This window comes from Trichoderma evansii (assembly GCF_050947405.1).
Source record: "Trichoderma evansii strain SZMC 28006 chromosome Unknown GGI43scaffold_3, whole genome shotgun sequence".
NCBI lineage: Eukaryota > Fungi > Ascomycota > Sordariomycetes > Hypocreales > Hypocreaceae > Trichoderma > Trichoderma evansii.
In genome coordinates, this window is record NW_028145203.1 from 1,869,713 (window position 1) to 1,894,724 (window position 25,012).

Genomic DNA, 25,012 nt, shown 5'->3' on the forward strand with positions numbered 1-25,012 from the left:
AATCGGCGTAAAGACATATAATAAACCCTTTGTCTTAGTTTAAGTACTGGACTGTCCTTCTTTAAAGAATGGAAATTATGATTCACTCCATGAAACACATTCCTATATCAGCCTCCCTTTTTATATTACATCCATCCAATCCTTTTCATCCAACCGTCGCAATACTATCCAACTGCTCAGGTGCCGGCCTCAGCGCAAAGATATCTCCTCCAGGAGGCGCCACGAGCTTCCCCACAGCCTGCGATGCAAACCGATCTCCTTCTTGCGCTGCAGCCCTCACGTTATCCATCGCCGCATATTGCGTGAACAACAGTTCTGGATATGTCCACTTATCAGCCCCTCCTGCAGCTGCAGGGACGACAAACTCCACTGCCTTGAACAACGACTGTCCCTGCGGGCCCTTGTACTTGAACAAGTCGATGCCTACTTTGCGGGCTATCAGTGCGAAGCGAAGATGTGCGCAGAGATCAAAGTTGGAGTAGTGGAAACTGCGTGTACGGGCTAGTTCTTGTGGCTGAGAGCCGTTGGCTGTGATTTGGCTGTTGATGAAGCTCTTGGCCAGTTCACTCCGCGAGACGGCTAGAGAGTGATTCCCCGTGAAGAGGGCCAGCGCCGCAATCTGCATGTTTGCAAAAGTGCCATGATTATTCTGCGCAGAGGCCTCTTGAATACCAAAAGGCGAGTCTGCAAGCCATGTCAGGAAGCGTTTGTTCCAGCTAACAAAGGCTTTAGCATCAGAAGAGGTCCAACCAGGGGCACCGGTGTTGAGGATGGCTACTGCGTCAATGACGTTTGTGTATTCCTGGCTAAAGTCAATGATACCAATAGAACGGCCCGAGTTGGCGCAAGGGATCAGCTGAGCGTGATCGAGATTGGGATTCATCGCCGTGTTTGGATCAAGGAACCACGTGCGGAGGATGTCTGAGGCGTGCTTGGAGTATTTCGCATTGCCTGTGTAGTACCAAGCGAGTGTCAAGACATAAGTCGAGTTGAACATCTTTCCCACAGAGACACGGTCTTGGTACTTGTCCACTTCAGGGTTACGGACGCCATCTTTGTTGATGTATGGGCATCCGTCTGGTGTATTGGGGTTGGGCCAGAAATACGGCGCTTGCGATGTGTAGTCGTGAAGCGTGCCGTTGGGAGGAGGAGTTGCCTTTGCGGTGACAGTCCAAGGACCCTGACTGAGCCAGCTATCTGCCTGGGCAGTGAGATGGCCCAACGCAGTCTTTAGGCTGTGATCGCCCAGTTCGAGACGCAGCTTCGCTTCAACAAGACGGTAGCCATCAATGACGATGGTGTTGGGAAATATTGTAGGCCAGAGCCAGCCGTCACCAAGAGTAGGCAGGGCATTAGATATGCCCGCCACCGAGAGCACAGCAACACTTAGAGAATGAAAACGCATCGTGGCAGTCCCTCAGTCTGAATGAAACCAAGTCAATTGAAAGGTCTGACCACCCATTAAGCTTCATCATTAAGATTAATAGCTGCGGTTACTTCTCCATTTTGTACTCGCAATACCCCTCCCAGATTTCCCCAGATTTTACCCCGGACCCATTGAATGATTGACGGATACTTCTCCGTAGTTGCTGTAACAGTCTGTCAATGAAGAGGAGGTAAAGTTGCACCTCGTATACCAATATCAATAGGTTAAAGCAATTCTTCCGAGGAGCACATGCGAAATGTTCCACCAATCAACGCTCCTGATCTACAACGTATCGTGGGAAATCCCTGTCTGGTAGCATTTCAAGATCACACACGATGCCGCTAGAGCACTAAATGGAAGGTCATTGTCTAATACTACTTTCGCCGTTTTATCGCTTAGGGCAAGGATGTCATTGGTCTCATTGAGTCAATAAGGATAAACCTAACTTAATACACTAAAAATTGAATGCCAACTCCTCAGCTACCAGGTTCGCCGTGTGTTTGTTTCGTCTCCCGCATTAGGTTTGCTGCTAATAGGGCTTTTCCGTTACTCCTTCTCGACTTCCGACAACTCATCTGCTACAGCACGTCCGGCTGCGCGACCCGAAAAGATGCAGCCTCCCAAAAATGTACCCTCAAGCGAGTTGTAGCCGTGAACACCTCCACCGCCAAATCCTGCCACCTCGCCCGCGGCGTACAGGCCGGGGAATGGCGTCATGTCTTTTCTCATCACGTTGCTGTTCAGGTTGGTCTCGAGACCACCAAGAGTCTTGCGGCTCAGCAAGTTCAGTTGGACGGCAATCAATGGGCCGTGAGCAGGGTCAGTAAGACGGTGCGGTACTGCAATACGGCTACGCTTGTCTGGCCAGTACGATCTCGCATTGTGGATGAGCATGGCCTGCGCATCTTTTGAGTAGGAGTTGTTGAACTGATCATCACGAGCATCGACAACGTCCTTGACCTTTTCAAAGTCGAGGATAGGGCCATTTCGCTCCTTGGCCAGCTCGTTCATGCCATCTACCAGATCTTTGAGGTTGTCCCGCACGATGAAATCTTTGCCATGTTCCTGGAACTTTTGCACATGGACCGTACCCTTTTTGCTCCAGATTCGGCTCTTGAACACCTCCCAGATGCTCTTGGCTGTGAGGTCTGGATTCTGCTCTGAGCCGGAAAGGGCAAATTCACGTGCGATGATGGATTGGTCTAGAATGAACCAGCTGTAGTCGTAGCCTGTTTCGCAAATAGCCTTCAATGTGCTGAGTGTATCAGATCCCGGGAATAGGTATGGCGGTAAACGCTTGCCAGTAGCATCAAGCCACAGCGATGAAGGTCCTGGTAGGATACGGATGCCGTGCTCTGGCCAAATTGCATCCCAGTTATGCAAGCCCTCACAATAATGCCACATCCTGTCTCGGTTGACGAGGTTGGCCCCAACATTCTCGGTGATTTGAAGCATGCGGCCGTCGACGTGAGCCGGAACACCGATAACAAAATGTTCAGGAACCTTTGGTCCAAGTCTGTCAACAGGCCAATGCTTCTTGACAGCTTCGAGGTTGCCTCCAATGCCGCCCGAGGTGACAATAACAGCGGCGCCATGGAGCTCAAAGCTGTCGACAACATTTCGGTTTGTCTTCTCGCCTCTTGGCGAATTGTCCTCCTCCAAGACGCTTCCCTTGACGCCAATAGCTCTCCCAGTTCCGTCCACAATCAGCTCATCAACCTGGTGCCGAAACTTGAACTCAATCAGTCCCTCCTCTGCCGCCTTCTTCACCGGGTCTGCAAAGACCTTGACAACCTCAGGTCCTGCTCCCCAGGCAATGTGAAAGCGCGGCACCGAGTTTCCATGGCCGTCGGATGTTCCACTGCCACGCTCGGCCCAGCCCACGTTGAAGAGGAATCCCAGGCCCCTCGCGCGCAGGTATTCCTCAAACTCGTCCGTGGCAAAGTCCACAAAGGCCTTTGCCCATTGGCGCGGCCAGTAGTCCTCGTCGCGGTCAAACTGCGCCGACCCCAGCCAATCGCGCATGGCCAGCTCGCGCGAGTCGGTGATTCCCATGCGGCGCTGGTAGTAGGAATTGACCATGAACAGGCCCCCCAGCGACCAGAATGCCTGTCCGCCCAGGCTGTTTTCGTTCTCCTGGTCAATGATGACGGTGGGGACCTTGCGCACTGACAGCTCGAAGGCGGCTACAAGGCCAGCCAGGCCGCCGCCGACAATGATGACGGGCTTCTTGTCTACTGAACCCATGGCTGTGCTCGCGAAGAGGTTGTTGCTCTGGAAGAAGAGAGATGAAGATGCAAAGCGGAAACAGCACGCCGTCTGTCTCTGCCAACTAAGCTATTGACGTGTACATATCTCGCATGCGGGAATATTCTGCCAGCTTTATCATGCGGCCATCGAGGTACATATACTTTTAATCGATTGTTATCGGGTGATGTGGTTGCCACCTGCGGCCATATAGCCGCGTACCGTATAGGCGTATACCAGCATGGCAGCAACAGCGCAGCTTCAGCGACGGAGAGGCAGCTGCCACAGGGGATGCGGGCGCCATAGCGTTAGCGCACCGTTGCTAGATGGCCGCTAAATCGAGCGCTAAACAACCCAGTTCCATTGTTCAAAGTTAAACTCGGTAACCCCCCGCAGCCCAACCCCGCGCCTACTATGTTGAGTGAAAGTCAATTGATTCAGACTGAGGCTTCAAAGGTCTGAGAGTGAGCAAGATAGCTGGTTGTTGAGTGATGGGGTTTGAGTTGAGCTGAGGCTTTTAAACAATTCTAAACAGGTAACCACAGCGTTACAAACCCGTCGTCAGTGCTCTGACTCGCATATACAAAGGCAGTGCTCACAAAAAGTAGACGAATACATCGTCACTAACATCAACAAGCGCTGCCGAGGTACCTCTCCATTTCCCCACCCTTGATGTCGCAGTACCTTGGTGTACTTCATGCCACTTCGACAACACATTCACATGCAATTTCCCCGCCTCTGATGTTTTTCATTGGGCAAGCCAGGCTGAGGTGACCATCGTGCCACTTTTGTGTGTATGAGGCATGACAATTTGTATGACCTTGGCACATTTGTCTACATAATTCACACAATTAAATTGGATCGCGTGCTTGTTTGTTGCCTTGTGTGCGGCATCTGGCCATCCGTTGGTCCAGTGTAGAATGCTTGCGATGGAGGGTGATGGCTGCATCACCTTGATGTCCTGGTTATCACTCTATCCGATCATTACATTTGCTAGCTAGGCTACACTAATAAGTACTCTAGACGTAGAACAATTCACTAAACACTGCTACAAAGGGGTAAACTTTTCTGTTAGAGCCATCGTCGCATGGGAGAGCGGGAGCACTATCCACATCTGAGATGCTAGCTTCATGCGCAGTGCTTTGATGCAGTAGTAAATGTAAGGTACAATTGTATCCATCTGCCACGCGCGCAGCAAAGGTTATCTTGGGTACAGATACATAATTACATGTATCGAGATACCAGATTGTCAGGTAAGAAGAGAATAATGAAGATACATGCATGGAGACGGCGTTGACTTGTCTCATCAGGGCCATGCTAATCTTCATGTACCCTACAGGCCAGCCACGTTATCTAGTAGTAGCATGTCCTCTGCTCTTAAAGACGCAAGAGACCCAAGGTCACAGTAGAAATCAATTATATGCTACATGAGATCCAAATCGAAGTCTAACAAGGCCATTCTCCTATCAAAAATCTTCCAAATTTCGGTTGTCAACCAATACTACACAATCTCATCGCTCAACGGCCTCTTCTACAAAGCAATCGTTGACTTCCTACACCATTACTTTCTCTTTCGCACACTCTTTACCTTTCGACTAATATCCCGATAATGTCTCTTATTCTTCTTCAGCCCTTTCTTCACCTTCTCCACCTTTGCTGCCAACATCTCCGTCCTCTTATGCTGCTTCTCCAACAATTGTACCAACATCTCAATCATGCCCCCTTGTTCAATTACCATCTCCCTCAAGCTGCTATTTGACAAATCTGTAGAGATAACATTCATTCTCTCCCGAATAGAAGGCACCTGAATCATGAGCTCAGACGTTTTCTCATCGATTCCTTCTTCCCATAGCGTCTCTTCCGGCTCAACGCTTGGCTCGCGTGCTTTTCTCTGGACACGGTCTTCGTGCGACTCTCCCTCTCCTGTATACAGTCTCTGCCCCCGAGAATATTCCAGCTGTGGTTCAGTTCTTACAACTCTATTCCCTTGGCTCTCAGGTTCATTCTTTCGCCTCGCTATGGCTGGATGTTCCAAGCACCACGAGCACCGACAATCCTCATCCACATGGCTATCTTCAACTTCCATCGTTGGGATATTCATTATGGGAGGAGAATCCATCCGATTTTTTTGTAGAATCTCTTCAACGTCTCTCGGAACTACGCCCGGTGGCGCATCTTCTACAGCTCTCTCGTATTCATGCTTGAATGACTTCCACCAGCTTTGCCTAGCACATTGAGACGCGCCAAACATTGCTCGTAGTATGACAAAATGCCCCCAATTCGGTCTGTTCCGCCGCATATGGATTGCCAATTCATGGTTGGATATCGAATTCTGTCTTTCCGTGATACGTGCCCCGGGAACCCACTCGATAAAATCTCGTCTCTCTTCCTGTGACCACCACTCCGCCTCACTTTTCCACAAATTTCTTAACCGCGTATAAATGTGTGAGTCAATGATGTTGTAACCCTTGAAAGGTGGAATTGACTCTCCTCTTTTCATATTCACTGTACTTCCTATCTCATTCTCGACGTCCGATGGAACTGAGGCTGGGACTGTTGCATTGTCGTAAGATGAGTTTCGATTACGCTGCTTTTGCCACCGACGGTACTGCCGCATCTGCATTGCCCTCCTTTCTTCATTCATGGCTGCACTGTTAGAACTGTTGACTCCTCAGATCTAAAGCTCTCACTGGCTCGTATCAAATGCCAAAAAGACCGCTGTGTCACAGTTAGCAACTGGAACGATACCAATATAGAGTAGAAAACTGACAACAAGCAAAATCGGGCATCCGCGTCACCTTTCGCAGCTATGCCATGACCATATTACAGAAAATAAGAGCTGATAGGAAATTAAATGGAGAAGAATAAATAGTAAGGTTTAAAGAGCAGAAGAAATGAAGGAGTTGAGGATTGAGAAACTACACACGTTATTTCACTGCAGTCCCACACGTTGGAAAACTGAAAGAAAGGTGAAAGCAATGTGAACTCTCAAGTAATTTTGGGGCCAGCTGCTAGCACCCGTACCTGGCCTCAAAGTTACATTTACAGCATTTGTAAAAAAAAAAAAAGAAATCTCTCACACAACTCAGTGTATTAATACCTTGATGATACTGCTATATCTATACTATTCCGGACACAAAGAAGAAGACAGAGGAAGATGGAAACAAACAGGTTAATCAGTGAAGATCGTTATGCGCAATCAAGTTAGGGCTTTCACCCCTGATATTATGAATCCGACCTCTTGTCCCAAGGGCCAGGATTCTCTCTCTCAACATCGTTGGAGTTCCGATATCCTCCAGCCCCAGCAAATACAGCGCAAGACCAGCCACATGAGGGGCCGCCATCGAGGTACCGGACAGCTTACGAGTCGCCATCTCTGTGCTGATGAATGTGGATTCGATATCAACACCAGGAGCGAAGATATTGATCTCTGGACCGAAATTGGAATATTCCCACTCGTGCCAATTGGCGTCTATGGCACCCACAGTGAAAGCATTTGGCGCTGAGGCTGGTGAAAAGTCTCGAGTTGGCTTTTGTTCGTTTCCAGCTGCGACGACGGTAAAGACCCCCATTTCAAAAGCAGATTCAACGGCATGATTCATGGCGCGAGAATAGCTTCCCCCTGCTTCAGCGTCAGCTAACCTCGCCACTCTCTCAGAGACTAGAGCCAAATTTCTTCAATTCCCACTTACCAAGGGACAAGTTGATCACAGAGCGACTCTCACGGCCTTTTGTACGAATGTCGTTGACTGCCCACTGAAGTCCGTCCAAGATGGTGGACATTAGGGACTCACGATTAAGGAATACTTTGACAGCGATGAGCTGTGTCTGTTTAGCCACGCCAAACGACTTGCTCCCGATAATTCCGGCACAATGTGTTCCATGTCCATTAAGGTCCGTCCATTCGTCATCGACTGCGTTGTAACCGTTCTCAGCCCGACCCTCAAACTCGATGTGCTTGATATTGATGCCGGTGTCTACAACATAGGCAAATGTTCCGTTGCCGGCGCTCTTATCGTAGTGGTACGTTGCAGTGTTGCGTCTCTTGCTGGACAATGTTGCAAGGCCCCAAGGTGCGTTGTGCTGAGATGAAGCTTTGTCGTGGATAGAAAAGACTGTGTCAGGCTCGATTTCCGCTACCTGGAAATTTCGCTTTGAGTTAGCAATGTCTCTCATCACCAAGGGTAATTTTGCATACCCTTGTATCATTGCGGATCATCTGGATTGTATCGCGGTCAAAAGCTCCAGAGTATGCCCGAAACTCGCCAATGGAATATGTCCGTTCAATACCAATATGAGGAAACTTGTGGTTACCCGAGTTGCGGTACTGGATAGCGGCAACCCTCGACATGTGGGATCTGAATTCAGAGGGTGGGATGTTGTTTTGGAGAGTGATGATGTATCTTCCCTCAGCGCTGATCGAATTGTGGTTGGCATCGCTGACAGGAAGAGCAGCGATACGCGGCAGAACCGTGATCAAGAAGAGTGCCAGCTGTTTGAACCAGGCCATCTTTGTTATTGTCTCAGAGTATCTTGATGCAAGTTGAATAAAAAAAGATACCAAAAACAGTGGCGTTACAAAACTGCCCACTCAAAAGGCTGATGCTGGCAGATGGTTTGAAGAGATCAAAGTTTCTCACCACTGAGATTTATAGCCTGTTTACGATTGAACGGCCACTTCCTTCTTTAATTTTGAAAGCTTGTGTGCCTGCCCTTTTCTTTGTGACTCCTTCTCTAATAATCTTCCTCGATAAATACAATGTCCTTCCTCTTATCGTTATCTACGATAGGACCATTTAGAGGCGACGTCACTTCGGATGATACAGCAGGCCAGGGCATGATGTTAGGGAAGTGCTAGACATATACGATCCAAGTAAATGGAAGGATATAGCCACCAGGCACTTATTAATTACCGAGGTAACAGGCATCACTAATTGCTTCAAATAAAGATATTGCCAATAATGCTATTTATATGCATGTAAAAACTAGCCCTAAGCCAAAAGACACGCCATCTATGATTCCAAAATGCGTAAAATCCCAGTCACTGCTTCTATCCAGTGTAATGCACCTTTCACGATCGATCTAGTCAAACATCTCTCTCCCTTTCTTCTTTTCCCAATCATGTCCCTGGTATCAAACTCCAAAAGAAAGAAGCCACTTTCCTATGCAGAAACACTATATACAAGAAATCCGACTTCTGCATTTGTGGCAGCAACAAACAATGAATTCACGCTCTGATTTGCTTATGAATGCACGCTTATGCCAAAACACCGTTGGCCGGAAGCTTGCCCAACTCCATCTCCTTTACTGCAGCAGCCACCCCGGGCTTCCTGCTTGGGAGAGCAGGCAGAGCTTCGACTTCTTTGCGAGTAATGCTCAACTTGTCGGGTGACAAGCCCATGGACTTGAAGAATGAAATGGCCTCCTTCCACTCGTGCTGCTTTCGCTCTCCAGACCACTGAAGTTCCTCACCCATGACATCAATAACACGAGGGAGTGCGCGAAGAGCATTTTCAACATCAAGGAAGGCGAGGCGAGTGCGTCGAGAGATAAGATCAGCTGCCGTGCAGGCGGCTTCAGCGCGGACACCATGGCGGATTTCAGCCTCTACAAAAGGAAGTGATGGGATCAGACGGGTGGCAGCGGTGTTGGAGGCTGATAGGACTGCCCAAGCGCGGTCACCATAGTTGCGGGACAGGTGCTCAGCAATATCGGCGTCGATATGATGAACTTCCATGAGCTGTGAGGCAAGAGCTGTCGAGTAGCCGTGAGCTCCGACAAGGGGAACATTCTTGGTCAAACAGCTACCGGTAGCCTTAAGACCAGGGAGTCCAGCGCCACTGATATCGGGGAATGACACAGCTGAAGGTGCAAGGTCGAATGTCTTGATAGCTTCGTCGACTGCGTCCTCAGCCATCTGGCGGTAGGTGGTCCATTTACCACCGGCACAGGTGAGAAGACCGGATTGCGAAACAGTAACAAGATGGCTTCGTACGAGAGACTCAGTGTTCTTAGCTTTAGGGTCTCGAACAAGAGGGCGAATGCCTATTCCACGTTAGTTTTATTAGATCTATAGAGATCGGATTCCAAGTTGGTACGTACCAGACCAAGTTGCCAGAATATCAGATTGGCTCAAGTGCGACTCGGGCCGCAGAAGCTTGTTGACCTCCTTAAGAATAAACTTCACATCTTCTTCCTGCGCAACCGGCTCTTTCTCAATCTCGCAAGAGTTATCTGTCGTGCCAGCAACGGTGTATCCTTGCCAGGGTAGCACGAAAATAACTCTTCCATCGGAAGTGGCCGCATCAAGCATTCCCATTCCATTCGGGCACAGACTGCCAGGGAGCATGACATGAGCACCAGAAGCGGGAGCTACGAGAGCCATGCGGGAAGGGTCGTCCATGCGCTCGACAGCATCGGTAAAAGGACCAGTAGCGTTGATGACACCTTTGGCGCGCACAGTGAATTCTTTGCCATCGCCATTGCCCAGGGTATCTTTGAGGGTTGCGCCACGGATTCTGCCGTTTTGATCCTTGTCCAAGCCTGTTACTTCAACATGATTCAAGACAGTTGCGCCGTATTGTTGAGCGGTAAGAGCGAGAGAGACGTTCATTCGAGAATCGTTGTGCTGGCCGTCGTAGTAAACCAGGGCACCAACCACTTTCTCCTTGCGCAATAAAGGGAAGTTGGCAGCGGCCTTGCTCTTACTCATGAAGTAAGAACTCTCAAGACCCTGTGAACCTGCGAGCAAGTCGTACGCTTTTGTGCCGACCCACATGTAAGGAGCTTGCCACCAGTTTTGGAGAGGCAGCAGAATGGGGAGCGAGTTGGAAAGATGGGGAGAGATGGTGAGGAATGTCTTGCGCTCATGCAGCGCCTCCATAACCAACTGCAGTTGGGAGTAATCCAGGTTCATGACAGCCTTTTCGAGGTACCGCACCCCGCCGTGGACCAATTTGGTGCTCTTGGAGCTGGTGCCCGCGGAGAAGTCATCGCGATCCACAATAGCCACCTTAAGACCGCGAGTCACAGCGTCAAGCGCAATTCCAGCGCCAGTCGCACCCGCGCCGATAATGAGGAGGTCGTACTCTTCGAGACTGTCGTTTGTTTTGCTGTGGCGCCGCAGGTCGGCGAGCTGTTCGATACGAGATGGGACAGCGGGGAAAGTTGGCGGAATAATGCGACCATTGCTATCACGCTTTACCTCTGCGATCGGCTTGTGAGTGGTATGCGATATTCTGCTACGAGCATAGAGAGCGGCGCCTCCAGCTGTGGCAGCGGCTGTCAGGCCTAGGAGAGGGCGTCGAAGGCGCGAGAAGCCTCCAACCATGGTGACGAGATTCGTAGGAGATTAGCAGAAAGATGTACAAGTCTGCAGGTAATCTAGAATCCTCGACTAGTAGAGTCTTTCGTGAGGTAGAGTGGTGAATGAGGCTTTAGGCAGAGAGATGTCGTGGGGGGCAAAGGGTTTGTTTTAAAGGATGTAGGAAGCAAGGGCCAAGCGGGATCGGCGACAAGGAGATAAAAAGAACTAAGTTTGGTGGACGTCCACGGAAAGCCAAAAATGGATTATAAAAGCAAAGAAAGAAAAGTCAAATAAGTTTTGCGTCAGATGAGGTGACTTGGACAATCAACGTCAACTGAGCTCGGTGGATGATGCCGACGTGGGTCAAGGGAGATTTCGCTCGATGCGACGATCAAATTGGGGGTCCCTTGGCAGCACTGATTCGTGGAACGAAAGGGGCGAGTTGGGAAAAGGCAGCGGAGAGGAGAAGTTGTAAGGCTGCATAAGCTTTAATGAACTCGTTGCTTTTCTAGTACCGTGCTATCTGGCCTTGGAATTTTCCACGTGGCGGCTTGCGTCCTGAGCCAGGGCCTCATGCTCGATGCAACTTTTTCCTTCTCTTTATCCGTTGGAGCCTCATAACCACAGCCTCAATGAATGTGATGTCACGACCTCGGAAAATCACTGCCATACCAAAGAATCATCAACTTTCTTGGCTGCGATCCCGGTGTACCCGGTTCGGAAGTGGTCTGGATCGGATTCCCTGAAAGGGTTCAGACTGCTCCCTCCAGGCCAATCACGCCGCAGGCCGTCCTCCGGGATACGGACTTGCGCGGGTCGACGCTCTAAATATGGCGGCGTCGGAGTGGAGTCAAGTGCCTGATTGGGGGCGATTCGGGGTTGGAGAACCGAAAGCGATCAGCCACGCGTCGCAGCAGAGCACCTGAGTGGATGGAGTCGATGACTTATTCGGCTGTGGCTTGCGAGATGGGTCTAGCACCTGGGGTTTTCGGTATTCACTCGGTATAAACTACCGAGTTGGACTCTGTTAAAGTCTTTTAGTTAGAGGCCAAAACAAATAGAAGAGTCACGATGTGCCACCCTTTTGCCAGCTTTCACTATTGGCGGAACGCCAACATTCCGGGCTATTGTCTTGGTAGGAGGGTTATCCCACCAACTGAAAAGGCGCATTCTTGATTCGTGAGCAATGGCTTTGCGATAAGCTAAAAGGCAGACGACCTCCTCAAAATATCATGATAATCAGGTTAACGTTGCCTACATTATTCGGCCGAGAAAAAACTCCCCCCCACGTGCTAGTCACATGTCAGCCTATAATGCCAGCCGAAAAATGCAAGCCACATTCCGCCACCTTCAGCCACAGTTAGTCAGCCAGCCACGATCCTTCTAGCCAGATGCATCTAGACCTCCAAGGGTCTTGCTCTTCATCCACCAAATATTGACGCCAAAACCAATAACGGGGATTTTGGTGCAGTCAGCTTTGCACAAACCGCCACCTACCGATGGGACCGATGAGATCGAGACCGAGACCGAGACCAACGATGTCCTACTTATGGGATTCAGCTGCCCGAGATGTCGAGCATAAGCGCGCATAGCTTCTCATTTCAGCTGGAAATTTGCGTTACCACACATCATGTCGTGTCATCCTCTAGAGGCCGACAAATTTAACTCGATTTATGCCGGCTACCAGCATTACTTCTATCAGCCAGTCCGTTAGCTCCACTCCGGGATTTACGCGGGAGTATCAGACCATCAAACCGTTTTCCTCGACATCTTCCGTTTTCTCATCTCAATTCCGTCTTTATTTCCCACCAGAGCACAGACGCAGGGCGTGTGCATACTCGATACCAGGTGTCGCGCAGAGGCCACTTCTAAAACGAGGGAGTATCCTACCCGTCTTCCCGCCCAGCTCCACAGACTGAAGCACGAGGCCAGGTGACCATGTCCGCGGTCTCGTTTGTCTTTCTCTTCCCTTGCCTCTCAAGCCATATTCGGAGAAGCCCGTGTAGCTTTTCTGACCAGTCGCGGATCTCACACCGCAAGGGTTGAGTGAGAAAAGAGGAAAAATCTTGGCAAAATGGCTGGAAGATATCGCTTAGCAACGCTTGGGCCTGGTAGTACCAGGGCGCGTGGTCAGAATCTCGCGATAGTGGCATCAGCCTCATCGATGCGCTTCCTGTGGTGTTTTGAAACTATTACACCAATGCTTTAGTAGTGCTCAAGTATGAAGCAAGCATCGGTGAGCTAAATCATTGGTCCTAGGAAGATGGGAAAAGTTCCTGTTTCCCCTAGATAAGGCTAGGTTTGAATTTTTCAGCCCCTTTTCATGTAAACCACTCGAGATGCAGTAGTTCTGCCTCATGACATGTAGGGTAACAGTGGCAATTGGGCCCTATAGCTGAATTCTCCGAGCATATCACAAACCTAGCTTTCATCACATTTCATTTCACTACCTATACCGTCTTGTATTTGCATTTCCAGCAGACTGGTCCAGCTGCACAATTACCCCAGCCTTGAGGCTCCCCATTTGAACACGTACCCTTGCTCCGCCGTTTCCCCATTTCAGGACACTCGGCAGATATCATATCACAAAATCCACAGTCTCATTGATACCCAACGGTGCTCCCTATTCTCTTGGGTTGTAAATCATTATGACTAGCGGTATGCCGCTATCGCTCGCTAAATTACCCTTTGCTATACTTGTACAACTGATTATTCTCCAAATTCCATTAAACACATTCCCAAAATCAAGAAACAGTTCATCAGCCCCATTGCCATATTTTCTTACCCCTTCTCCTTTCTTTTATACAACGGATAATGTCTTTTTTTTTTTAACACCCTAGTTCACTGTATTTTTCCCTGTAATCTTCCCGAGACCATCTCGTTCTGTTTTCATAAAGCGTTCAGTATTTGGTATCAGCCATTAGACTTTTGTGTCAATGGCTGAGGGGCGAGTGTTGGACCACACGTTCTTGCGGGGTCGGAACAGGCGTGTAAGACCCAGCATTGGGGTGTTGATAGGGCTGTTTCCTGTATAGAGGAAAACATCGTACAAGAACCCGCCAAAGGCGCAGCCGCAGAATGGGGCCACCATGGGAATCTGCAATGCATAGTCAGCAACGGCGAGTTGTTTTCACAGGGGTAAAGAAATCCGACATACCCAGAAATAGTAGCCACCGGCAGACCAGACCTCATGGCCATATCCGATCATGTATGAAACCAGTCGAGGACCAAAGTCACGAGCAAGGTTGATAGCATAACCCGTCTCCCAGCCAAAGCAGGCGCCGATACCAAAGATGAGGAAGAAAAGGGCAAGGGGCATCATGTGTCCAGCATTGATATTGTTGGGGTCGACCAAAGCAAAGATACAGAACATGAGGATGCTGCTCGCGATGAATTCAGAGAAGAACATGCCGGTTCGAGTCATAAAAGCGGCAGGATATGTGCAAAAGACGCCGGCTGTGGCAGTAGAGCCAGTCACCGTTCGGATACCAGCGCCGCCCTCAAAGGCATCAAAAGCCGACTTATAGTTGCCATACACGATAGCGGCACCGACCATGGCTCCAAGTAGCTGACCAAGGGCGTAGACGGGCAACTTGCGCCAAGGGTGACCGCGGTAGAGACAGTTGGCAAAAGTCACCGCTGGATTGAGGTGGCCACCAGATTTACCGCCAACAAAGACACCGAACATGACAGCAATTCTATATCGCCAAGCGTTATTAGCAACAGAAGTCTCAGAAAAAAGGTTACTGCTAGGCCACTTACCCCCATCCCCAGGAGATGCTCTGGTAGTCACCCTTGGTGCCACCGCTCAAGACAACCTGTGCAACGACACCATCACCGAAGAGAATGAGCACCATTGTTCCAAGGAATTCGGAGAAGAAGTCCATGCAGTATTCGCGAATCCTGCCCCAGGCCAACTGCTCCCGCTGTTCTTCCAGAGAAGGAGACATTAGCTCCAACTCTGGTGCATGCTCAGTGCTTGGATTTCCCATGTTAGAGCTGTGAAGGGGAAGATGAAGAGCAGCAGGTTTTTCGATGAAGATTTCTGAAGTTTCTGGAGAGCTGGTGATGGACATTGAGGATGTAACGATAATTGGCAGAGGGATAGACAAGTGTTTACTTGTAAAAAATGGAGGGAGGTGATGTCAAATTATACTTCTTTTTCTACCACCCTCGATGCCGGGCTAGCGATATGAAATACTACGCGGTAAAGGGACGGACAGGATATTTTACGTTTCTCGTGGGGCTGACGCACGGCTTGCACGCCCTACTCGTACCGCGGTTGAGGCTGGCTGGGGTTTAGAAGAAAGATCGGGTAAGTCGGTCCTGCAGGCGCAGACGCAGACGAGATGAGGGGGTGTACGAAAATGACAAGATTCCCACAGCTGACAGTCAGAGATTGGAATAGATCTGGTCCCAACAACAGCTTCATTGTCTGTGGATCTTGAGAATCGAGAACACGTTCTTCCCCGCCTTTACTACGGGGACGCAATGCGAGCTTGAAGGGCTAGGATATTCGGGAAACGAGTGCAAGCGCTAGAGGGCTACGAGTAATAGCTTGGGCTCAGGTGATGTCAAGGTTACAAATGCCAAAGTTGCCCGGACGGGTGAGGGGAACTGGGAATCGCATGATGGGTGTTAAATGGCAACCTAGAGCTGGGGATTCGAATGCATAATGACGGGGCCGTTGTCTTTTTTTCGCCTACTCGCGCACCCTCGGCGGCTTACACCGAATCAGGTCACACAGACTATTTCATGGCTAGAGGACGAGGATGGCTGGCGGACAGCGGGCGTGGCCGAAAGTTTGCGCAGTCTTTTGTGTGAGAAGGGTGGTTTTGACGTGAAATCCATACCCCCCCTCCCTGTCTAAATTAGACAGAAGGATGGCTAGGGTTTGGTGAGACCCTCGTGGGGGAAACAAAAACGCCAGTTTGGTCTGAATCCGCGCGCCGGACCTGGCCGGACGCAAAAGTGGTGTTAGCGCAGAGAAGCGGAGTGAGACAGGACAACGGCTCTCTGTCAAAAGAAAGGGGAATCTAGCGGTGCGGGAGAAGAAAAAGGGGAAGAGGAGCCCCCGCGAGGATATAAAAGAAGAAGAGACGAACAAAAATCCATCAAGCACTCCAGACCTGCAAAGCACGACGACGCATAAGCATGAAACCAATCTCATAAACAACAGGCAAGTTGTGGACAGATCAACTCGGCATTAAGCTTCTGGACCCTGTACATACATGAAGCAGCCTAGTCCTTGGTGCATGGATGCAACGGCGCGCATATCCCCGTTCAGACAAAGCGGCAAAGTCGTGTGTGTGCACAAATGCGAGTATTGGGGCTAGGGCCATGCCGGCCTGCTCGTGGTTGTTCACCGGGGAGGCCGCTTCTTAACCGTTTTCTATTACTATTTCATTAGTAAATAGCTTGGTTCGTGAACACGGGCGCTTATCCGTTTTCTAACCAAATGGGTGTGCTGCTAATACGGTCAAGATGCCCTCCAGCCACTTTCGGTATTGCAATCCCAAGCTGCAGCCCCCACCCTCGCTATTCTTTCCGATCAAGATCCAGGCGCTGGCTATTTTTTTCCCGAGCGTAGCGGCTTTTCTAGCTGCGTTCGAGAGCTTAGGCGAACGAGACAGTGAAGCTAGCATAGGGCTTTGGCTGGGCTGACAAGGCGCCTCACCGTGGTCACCAATAAGGTCGGGCGGGAGAGCCCGAGACGGGAATTGACAGGATGCATGTCGTTAGAGTTGCAGCTTTATCTGCGGTATCTGATCGGGACCCTGAAACCAGGGCTCGGGTTGCAGAGGCCCGAAATAAAGGCCCTGGCCGGCCACAGCCTCGCGTGATGCGGGGATCCCTGCCGTAGCTGTGATTTTTTTGTCTTGTTTATTTCTATAATTGCTACCAACAACGTAGACTATTGAAATTATTATTGCCTGGAAGAGCAAGGCTGTCTGCACATGGCTGGCTGGCTGCTGCTGCTGCTCAACGACTAGCGATTATTAGCAGTGCGCGACACTGGCCTGGCACATGTCCAGCTGAATGGGCGTGTAAGTTCCATGACATTTACAAAGTGAATCGAGTCAGTTTCTGATGGATGACGGTGTCTGTCTTGGCTATGCTCGCGGGGCAGACGCACCGAAACCCATTTTAAATTTTCAGCCTCTTTTAGTCGTAGACGTAATTTCCAGTCTTCGACGTAATTTCTAGACTTGGACGTAATTTCCAGACTTACACGTAAGCTCGTCCAACCAAGCAGACTCGTCCCTCGGTCTGCCAACTGCCCTCCACCAGTTCGTCTCAGGTCCGTAACGTAACCCGTCTCTCATCGTTCGTTTTAGCGCCCGACTCTCGGCTCTGCTCCCCTCCTCGTGACCGTTTCGCCTCCACAATCCGGGGAATGAGGGGTAGCTCCCATGTGGCATCTTTTAGTGCTGAACGCTGAGGCCTAGAGCCTCGTAGCCACTCGGCTTCCCTTCCTAGGAGCCTCGATCCTCCTGGAAGTAATTTGTCCGGAGGCGCCACCACGGGCTAAGCAGCACAAGCTTTAGGGCCCCTCGTGCTATCAACTGGCACTAACTCTGCCGTGCCTGCGTGCGAGCGAAAATGTATGATCGGAGACGAAAAAGGTTCCAGGTCGCTTAGGCGCAACCGCACCTCGACACACACTCTGCTGGTCCCTTTTCCTATTATTATATTATACCTCGTAATTTCCGCTCTCCTCTCCTCTCCTTTTCTCTCAGTCTTTATCAACTTCGCAAGCTCAGCTATTTCTGTCTCTCGGCCTGTTTTGCGTGTATAATACGACTCGTTTCTGCCCTTTTTTTCTCTTCTCTTTTTTTCGCCACGCAAGCCACACTCCGTATTCGCAGTTTTCTTCTGCCCCTCCGCACCCTCTTCCCCTATAAACGCAAATTGCGTCCCTCGTGAATGCTCTCATCTCTTCTTCCTAAAAGACTCAAGGAAAGGAGATTGCGGAAATCAAAGACCATGATTCGTCCCACCTTTGTAGGAGCCATAGACCAGGGCACCACCAGCTCTCGGTTTCTCATCTTCAACCAAAAGGGCGAGGTGGTTGCCACGCATCAGCTAGAGTTTAAGCAGCACTATCCTCATCCTGGGTAAGTAGAGTTTTGTGCACACCACATTGATAGGGGAAGAAGAAATAAGCTTATAATATGGTTTAGCTGGCATGAGCATGATCCTGAGGAGCTCATCTCCTCTGTAGAGACCTGTGTTGATGGTGCTGTTGAGGAGTTTGAGAAGCAGGGTCACACGCGCGAGCAGATTGTTGCCATCGGCATCACTAATCAGCGTGAGACCACTGTTGTTTGGGACAAGACCACCGGAAAGGCGCTGCACAATGCCATTGTCTGGACTGATACTCGATCTCAGGAGCTCGTTCGCAAGCTAAAGAGCCGCATTGGCGCTGGTGAGCTGACCAGCCGATGCGGTCTCCCTCTTTCCACATACCCGTCAGTTAGCAAGCTTTTGTGGCTCATTGAAAATGTAAAGGAGGTCAAGGAAGCTTATGAGCGCGGTCACCTCGCGTTTGGCACAGTCGACTCCTGGCTGGCGTACAAACTGAATGGTGGAACAGCCCGCAACATCCACGTCACAGACCCGTCCAACGCTTCACGGACAATGTTTATGAACCTTGAGGCACTGGATTACGATACAGAGCTCATTGATTGGTTCCGCCTAGACCGAAACAAGCTCAATCTGCCAAAGATTGTGCGCTCTTCAGATGTCGAGGCATACGGCTCTCTGGCCACTACCTTGCTAAAGGGCACTAAAATCACGGGATGCTTGGGCGATCAATCCGCCGCATTGGTTGGCCAGAAGGGATTCACAGCCGGTCTCGCCAAGAACACATATGGTACCGGTTGTTTTTTGCTCTACAATGTCGGCCCAAAGCCAGTCATCTCAACTCACGGTCTCCTGACGACCGTTGCCTTTGACTTTGGCGAGGGCAAGAGAATGTATGCTCTGGAAGGCAGTATCGCCGTTGCCGGATCCAGTGTCAAGTTCTTGGTCGACAACTTTGGCTTTATTGAGAAGTCATCTGATCTCAGCGCCCTTGCTGAGGAAGTGGAGGACAACGGAGGCTGCACGTTCGTTACTGCTTTTAGCGGTCTCTTTGCTCCTTACTGGATCGATGATGCCCGAGGCACCATCTTCGGTATCACAGCTTACACTCAGCGTGGCCACATTGCCCGCGCTACCCTCGAGGCCACATGTTTCCAGACACAAGCCATTCTGAGAGCCATGGAGAAGGACAGCGGAAAGCCGCTGACTGAGCTCGCTGTGGACGGTGGCATGTGCAACTCAGATTTGATCATGCAGGTACGTCGAACTGAAAACCGACAAAACAAAGGAGCATTGAGCATATTTAACTAACTGTTTTTTGATAGACTCAAGCTGATTTCACTGGTATTGCCGTCAACAGACCAGGCATGCGCGAAACCACAGCCCTTGGTGCTGCCATCGCTGCAGGACTGGCGGTTGGTGTTTGGAACAGCTTCGATGACCTAGAGAAGGTCAATAACGAGGGACGAACCATTTTCAAGCCTCAGATATCAGAGCAGGTGGCCAACAAGCAATTTGCCCGATGGGAGAAGGCGGTTGAGATGAGCAGAGGATGGTCGAATGAAGTGTAATAGTATAATGAATAATAGTTTACGATATGGATAGCGTGTAATGAATACCAAATACTGTTAAATCTACGAATCAATATCCACTAGTGGTGTTTGCCTTTACTCCTAGAGCTATTGGACTACATGGGCCATCTCGGCCGAGATCTTGAAGTATAGATTACATGTAGCGTGATTACCGTACTTGTATCTACGACGCATGCAAGGTATGGCCTGTATCATGATTTGCATGCATCATGCATGCATTGTGCCTTGATGATAGGTTGAATGGTCTGCCACACAGCTTTCAATCTGTTATCTTAAACGCAGGCACCGCACGGCTCGGCATGTCACTAGACAATACGAGATTTGTGTTTTTTTTTTTTTTTTTTTTTTCTTGCACGTGTTAGAGCTTGACTCGTGAATACCGAGTATTTGGCTTCGTGGATACAGTACCGGAGGATCACCGACGTGCCTGGACCCTTGTGGGTTTTAGCACTCAAAAAAGAACAGCGCAAATCTCACTAAGTGCTTCGGTGTCCTTTTACCGGATTTCTTCAGCAGCACGTGGAGAAGCTCGGTTTTGAAAAAACCGACGACTGTGGAGATGCAAAGCGGACCGTCAATGAAGGGATTCGCTAGCTATGGAGACGGCTCCGTTTCTCGTCTGTGCGTATAACGGAAGTTGTGGGCGCTAACGTTGCGTACCCATTGTGGTCATGCTGGAAGAGGAGTTTTTCTGCTGCTCACAGAAAATATCGGATGATCGCTTTCCCTGTATGGCGTAGAGCGTGTTGCTTAAGGCCGTTGACAGCTCTTCGGCCGCTAGCGAGCATGACAATCCGGGGTCGCGTAGAAAGAAGCTCTGGGGGAGCTCCATATCCTTCGATGAGGCGACGATTATTTGCCTCTTCGAGACGGAGAGACAAACGGTGCGGCGGCGCAGCGAGATGTTCCCCAAATCGGTAGCAAGTTCTATACGCCAGGGCCTCAGTAACCGATTTTCAATATTTTGCAAATAGTGCGCTTTCCGGGCTCACGGAGATATTATACGAGAACGGCTAGCTAGGCCCTCATCGTGGGTGGCCCTTCTCACCACCTCGTCCCGCCGACAAGGGGGTGTATAGCCGCCGCTGGGCGCTAGACAAAAACGAGATCTAGGAACTGAGGGAAACCCCGGAAGCGAGTGCAGCAGCTTAATGACTTTTTGGGAGGAACATGCGGAGAGAGAGGCATGGGTGATCGGATGGAGACGAGGGGAAAAGAAGAGGAGTGCAGTAGGAGGAGTAGAAGGAACAAGAGGGTGTGAGAATGATGCGTTTGGGAGGCAAATTGGGTGTCGTGGAGGTTGGCTCGTGATACCTGCCCGGAGCATATCCTCGGCAATTTGTCATATCAGCAGGATGAGGCAAGATTTTGAGATTTGGTGATGCCCACCCCCCCAGGGCTTCCGCGGTGTTTGATTTTGGTCAAGTCAGATTGATTAAATGAACCGATGCTGAGGCCATGCTGCAGCAGGAATTTCGTAGTTGCTGGATGCAGTTAACAGCCTGGTGAGAGTGGCGATTGTAGATCAATGAGTAATTGTAGCACTTGTAGCAGCTAATTGGTTTCGATGTCAGTTCATGCTTCTCTTCTTAGTCTACGAGATCTGCGGAGGGAATCAAGTTGGATGGCACAATGATTTTCTAACTTGTTCCCCAAAGAAGAACTGAGTGCGGACGAAAGGACCGAGCCACCGAAAACCAAACAAGCTGGATTTCCAACCCATTACGCTTTTGTTTCGGAGCCCTGCTCAGTCTGATCTCATCTTGTCTTACCTTATCCTTCAGCTTCATACGGACTACGGTGCGCTATCTACTATCCGTCAATCCGTCGATCCGTCTCGCTGCTTTCCCGAGCGTCCGCTCAATTGCTTCGGTACTTGTAGCGAGCCCTTAGTAATTAGTAGCTCATGAACATGAATATGATGGCTCTAATCTGGGGGGCTAAACGGCAGAATTAATGTGTAGGGCCAACACCACAGCATGGGGACGGACTACACCAAAACCCCTGCCCTATCGAGCCTAGAGGTGCCGCCACGGCTGGGAACTGCGCTAAGAACAGCGCGCGAAGCAGCCTGGAAGGTCACTAATGGGAACCGCCAAGTAGGGGCTTTGGCGTAAGCAAACAACGCCCTTGACGCCTAAAGAGAAATATTCCCCACCTCCGAAACCGCGGCAGGCCAGACAATCGAGCATCAAACCACCAAAAAAAGCTGGGCCGCAGCAGGCAATCAAATCGCCCCCCCTCTGAGGAATGACGAGATAAATCCTTTTTTCCTGCCCACATCACGTTCGCAAGAAGGGGCGGTTGTTATCAAAGTCTCCGGATGCGCGACACGGAGGCTCCAGGCCCGGCTGTGCCCCAGACAGGGTCGGCGGTTGAGAGCCAGCAGCAGCTGTGGAATCATGCAGAGCCTCCACCTCCTGGTGGCCTCTCGCTATCCGTGGCCGAGGACGATGCAAACTCGGCGTCGAGTCACGATGATGGCTCCAGCGCGGATGAGACGACGCCCGCTATAGCCTCGTCGTCGCAGAATGGCTCGGTCGCGACAAAGAAGCGCAAGAGGACCAAGTACCAGAAGACGTCGTATGTTATTGATTCCCCATCATCCTTATCATCACCGCTCCTTATTGTCTATCCTTTATCTTATCATCATCACTATCATCATCATTATCATCACTGGCTCTTATGGAGCTATGGAGAAGTGTATGAGTGAAATGAGATATGACAAGAAAATCTCGCAAACCATTCGTTTTCAGATCAGATCGTGACTAATCTGACTCGTGAACCATCAGATGCGAGCTCTGCAAGGCGCGCAAAGTCAAGTGTGACCGCGCCGAACCAGCCTGCTCGTGGTGCGCGCGGCATAACCGGACCTGCGTCTATCTCGAGAGGCAGAAACCGGGCAGCCGCATCGGCTTCAGCCTGGAGCTCGAGGCCAAGGTCAACCGCATTGATGCTCTGTTGCAGAGCCTGGGGAGGCGCGTCGAAGAGCACATCGCCAACGATCACTTGGCCGTTGCACAGGCTCAGAGCCTATCACCAGCTCTAACTAACCACCTGCCGTCTCCCAGTGAGGGCTACCATCAGGATGGATCAAGGCTTGGCCCTGCTGGAGCGGCGAGGAGCACTCCTACGGCGAGACCAAGTCTTGCTGCCCCCGTCTGGGATGCGAATGGCAACGACGATTATCAAGACGGCCGAGTGCCATCAAATAACTCCTACGCTCAACCATACCCGTCTTCGGGATTTTCAACGTCTCGGAGAGGCCCCTCATCCATAAGTGCCGCTAATGACTTTCCCCCTCACGATATTGTCTACAACGTTGTCGATCTCTATTTCAAGCACTGCAACCCCTGGTGCCCTATCCTGGACCGCAAAACTATATTTGGTATCTTTTTCGGATCAACGTCTTTAAACGAGCCCGATCGCGTCCTTTTACATGCCATCGTCGCAACGACATTGAGATTTTTAAAAGATCCTCGGCTGTCTCCCGAAATGCGGGCCCACTACCACGCGGTATCGAGGCAGATCGTTCAGTCGTACGCCATGGAGAATGTCACCATTGCAGCTCTTAGAGCTCTAGTTATTCTTAGTCTGGATGAATTGGGCACCTCAAATGGGCCCAAGGGATGGAATATGCTCTCGCTTCTGGCTCAAAACGTCAAACAGCTCGGACTGTCCGAAGAAAGCAGCGTCTACTTGTCTGTACAAGCTGACAATGTGCCACATACGGGATCGATACGACGAGTTGTTACAGGGCGGCCGGATTCGTGGATTGAGGACGAGGGACGCCGACGGATTTGCTGGATGGTATATTTACTCGACCGATACGCGACGATAGCGACTACGACCTTCGATTTTATGCTAGAGGATAGGAAAATGCACCGGGTTCTCCCGTGTTCTTATGATTTATTTTCCAGAGACGTTCCGGTCGAAACGCGTTCTTGGGTTTCGCCATCTCAACAGTATGGTACCACTGGGTATGCGGTTAATAAGCCAGAGAATCTAGGGAGCTTCTCCTACCACTGCGAGATTTTGAGGATACTCAGCAAAGTTCATAATTTCCTAAAGACACCCGTCGACATTACATCGTCAGCCGACGTAGCCAGCTGGCGGAATACCTACCGATCACTAGACGGCGCGCTAGATGGCTGGCTGAGGAGCCTGCCAAGCGACTATAGCAAGATCTCGGCGCTATGTCACTCTGACCCCGGAAGCCGAGTAGCAAACTGGTTCATGTTACACGGAGCATATGTCACGTCTGTGGTTAGGTTACATTCCTCAGCTGCATACCCTACCGTCAGATCACACCTTTTCGTGCCGTCCTACTACGCAATGCAGCGGTGTTTATCAGCGGTTCAGAGCCTGGCGGATATTGCTCGGGACGTTTTTGAAGCAAGTGGTCTGGATAATCTCGGCCCTCCCTTTGTATTCGGCCTTTGGGTCGCTGCCCGGCTATTATTGGTCCACGCAGCATCAATAGGCTGCCCCGTTGACCCCAAGATTGAATTCTTCATCGAGATCTTGAGCCATATTGGACAGTTCTGGGAGGTTGCCAACAATTATGCCAAGATTTTGTCCAGAGCTGTCCAGAGAGGGCGGCAAGGAGATATGAACTTTACAGCTATGCGCAGGTTAGTACTTCTAATGCAAATTACGCCAACAATCTTCTTTATGATGTCTCTCATGCTTACAATCTTATAGGAGCGCACATGATTTAGCAACTTTGACGTCGTCAACGAGACAGTCGGGCGCAGAACCTACGTCAACACAGGTGACGTCGCTAAGCGAACTCGACAACATTGACATCTTCGACTTCTTCAACTATCCGAAATTATTAGAACCAAGGACGGGGAATGGCCAAGCATGGCAGACTCAGGGCGTTAACGGGCTGACGGGAGAATCAATGAGGATGCCAGATCCGGAATCGGACTGGCTAGGATACACTTCACAATACCAGTAACCTTTAGAGGTGGGAACCAGATGATTTGATCAGGATCTTTTTTTCTTTTTTTCTTTTTGGAATTTTTAGCGCGAATGAGTTTTGTTATGAGCAGCGATACCAAAAAAGCAACAGAAATGTTATGTCATGTACGCGTGGTTTAGGGCGTTGAGAATTGATGAGTTGGATTTTAGCGATGATATTATTCTATGGAGCATGCCAAGTGATGAGCTGTGTACAAATTTAGTTATTATTGTGTATTTGCCTATTGGTCTGATACTCGCTTTGTGGCAGTAGTAATGGATCTTTTGTATATATTGTCAATGATGGTCGTTCATCAGCTGGTAGGAGCAGCCTCCAAATTATCACCGCTATCACCTCGCTTTATAGGTCGTTGGGTTATGCGCGTAGTA

At 50.1% G+C, this 25,012-nt stretch overlaps 8 protein-coding genes across 8 annotated transcripts; 2 read left to right on the forward strand and 6 right to left on the reverse strand.

The window, feature by feature from the left end:
• Positions 1-6: 6 nt before the first annotated feature.
• GGI43DRAFT_254329 (alginate lyase family protein) lies at positions 7-1,688 on the reverse strand. Its single transcript, XM_083200874.1, has one exon. The coding sequence runs from the start codon at positions 1,403-1,405 to the stop codon at positions 146-148; it is 1,260 nt and encodes a 419-aa protein (XP_083064324.1). The 5' UTR covers positions 1,406-1,688; the 3' UTR covers positions 7-145.
• Positions 1,689-3,953, reverse strand: GGI43DRAFT_254328 (FAD binding domain-containing protein). The gene has a single exon (XM_083200873.1). It carries the CDS (start codon positions 3,671-3,673, stop codon positions 1,973-1,975), a length of 1,701 nt encoding a protein of 566 aa, XP_083064325.1. The 5' UTR covers positions 3,674-3,953; the 3' UTR covers positions 1,689-1,972.
• Positions 3,954-5,234: 1,281 nt separating this feature from the next.
• GGI43DRAFT_380670 (uncharacterized protein) lies at positions 5,235-6,317 on the reverse strand (the record flags this gene model as incomplete). The annotated part of the gene is made up of 1 exon (XM_083203014.1): positions 5,235-6,317. One exon carries the CDS (start codon positions 6,315-6,317, stop codon positions 5,235-5,237), a length of 1,083 nt encoding a protein of 360 aa, XP_083064326.1.
• Positions 6,318-6,825: 508 nt separating this feature from the next.
• Positions 6,826-8,183, reverse strand: GGI43DRAFT_431297 (S8 family peptidase; the record flags this gene model as incomplete). Its single annotated transcript, XM_083209388.1, has 3 exons — positions 6,826-7,295; positions 7,366-7,813; positions 7,872-8,183. 3 exons carry the CDS (start codon positions 8,181-8,183, stop codon positions 6,850-6,852), a joined length of 1,206 nt encoding a protein of 401 aa, XP_083064327.1. The 3' UTR covers positions 6,826-6,849.
• A 737-nt stretch (positions 8,184-8,920) lies between these two features.
• On the reverse strand, positions 8,921-11,281 carry GGI43DRAFT_254381 (FAD dependent oxidoreductase-domain-containing protein). Its single transcript, XM_083200876.1, has 2 exons — positions 9,776-11,281; positions 8,921-9,718 (listed from the first exon to the last, which is right to left on the reverse strand). Exons 1-2 carry the CDS (start codon positions 11,001-11,003, stop codon positions 8,931-8,933), a joined length of 2,016 nt encoding a protein of 671 aa, XP_083064328.1. The 5' UTR covers positions 11,004-11,281; the 3' UTR covers positions 8,921-8,930.
• Positions 11,282-13,859: 2,578 nt separating this feature from the next.
• GGI43DRAFT_254376 (aquaporin-like protein) lies at positions 13,860-15,150 on the reverse strand. Its single transcript, XM_083200875.1, has 3 exons — positions 14,742-15,150; positions 14,137-14,677; positions 13,860-14,076 (listed from the first exon to the last, which is right to left on the reverse strand). The coding sequence occupies exons 1-3, from the start codon at positions 15,053-15,055 to the stop codon at positions 13,900-13,902; spliced, it is 1,032 nt and encodes a 343-aa protein (XP_083064329.1). The 5' UTR covers positions 15,056-15,150; the 3' UTR covers positions 13,860-13,899.
• Positions 15,151-17,192: 2,042 nt separating this feature from the next.
• On the forward strand, positions 17,193-19,702 carry GGI43DRAFT_396773 (glycerol kinase). The gene is made up of 3 exons (XM_083205013.1): positions 17,193-18,097; positions 18,164-19,322; positions 19,391-19,702. Exons 1-3 carry the CDS (start codon positions 17,907-17,909, stop codon positions 19,634-19,636), a joined length of 1,596 nt encoding a protein of 531 aa, XP_083064330.1. The 5' UTR covers positions 17,193-17,906; the 3' UTR covers positions 19,637-19,702.
• A 1,780-nt stretch (positions 19,703-21,482) lies between these two features.
• Positions 21,483-24,998, forward strand: GGI43DRAFT_254578 (transcription factor domain-containing protein). The gene is made up of 3 exons (XM_083200877.1): positions 21,483-22,360; positions 22,450-24,291; positions 24,362-24,998. Exons 1-3 carry the CDS (start codon positions 21,981-21,983, stop codon positions 24,618-24,620), a joined length of 2,481 nt encoding a protein of 826 aa, XP_083064331.1. The 5' UTR covers positions 21,483-21,980; the 3' UTR covers positions 24,621-24,998.
• The last annotated feature ends 14 nt before the right edge of the window (positions 24,999-25,012 follow it).

Coding starts and splice junctions, on each gene's coding strand:
- GGI43DRAFT_254329 (XM_083200874.1), bottom strand. CDS start 1,405: ATGCGTTTTCATTCTCTAAGTGTTGCTGTGCTCTCGGTGGCGGGCATA.
- GGI43DRAFT_254328 (XM_083200873.1), bottom strand. CDS start 3,673: ATGGGTTCAGTAGACAAGAAGCCCGTCATCATTGTCGGCGGCGGCCTG.
- GGI43DRAFT_254381 (XM_083200876.1), bottom strand. CDS start 11,003: ATGGTTGGAGGCTTCTCGCGCCTTCGACGCCCTCTCCTAGGCCTGACA. Junction 9,719..9,775: donor TATTCTGGCAACTTGGTCTG/GTACGTACCAAC, acceptor AACGTGGAATAG/GCATTCGCCCTCTTGTTCGA.
- GGI43DRAFT_254376 (XM_083200875.1), bottom strand. CDS start 15,055: ATGTCCATCACCAGCTCTCCAGAAACTTCAGAAATCTTCATCGAAAAA. Junction 14,678..14,741: donor AGCATCTCCTGGGGATGGGG/GTAAGTGGCCTA, acceptor TTGGCGATATAG/AATTGCTGTCATGTTCGGTG. Junction 14,077..14,136: donor CCGGTGGCTACTATTTCTGG/GTATGTCGGATT, acceptor TATGCATTGCAG/ATTCCCATGGTGGCCCCATT.
- GGI43DRAFT_396773 (XM_083205013.1), top strand. CDS start 17,907: ATGCTCTCATCTCTTCTTCCTAAAAGACTCAAGGAAAGGAGATTGCGG. Junction 18,098..18,163: donor CAGCACTATCCTCATCCTGG/GTAAGTAGAGTT, acceptor AATATGGTTTAG/CTGGCATGAGCATGATCCTG. Junction 19,323..19,390: donor ACTCAGATTTGATCATGCAG/GTACGTCGAACT, acceptor GTTTTTTGATAG/ACTCAAGCTGATTTCACTGG.
- GGI43DRAFT_254578 (XM_083200877.1), top strand. CDS start 21,981: ATGCGCGACACGGAGGCTCCAGGCCCGGCTGTGCCCCAGACAGGGTCG. Junction 22,361..22,449: donor TTATGGAGCTATGGAGAAGT/GTATGAGTGAAA, acceptor GTGAACCATCAG/ATGCGAGCTCTGCAAGGCGC. Junction 24,292..24,361: donor AACTTTACAGCTATGCGCAG/GTTAGTACTTCT, acceptor ACAATCTTATAG/GAGCGCACATGATTTAGCAA.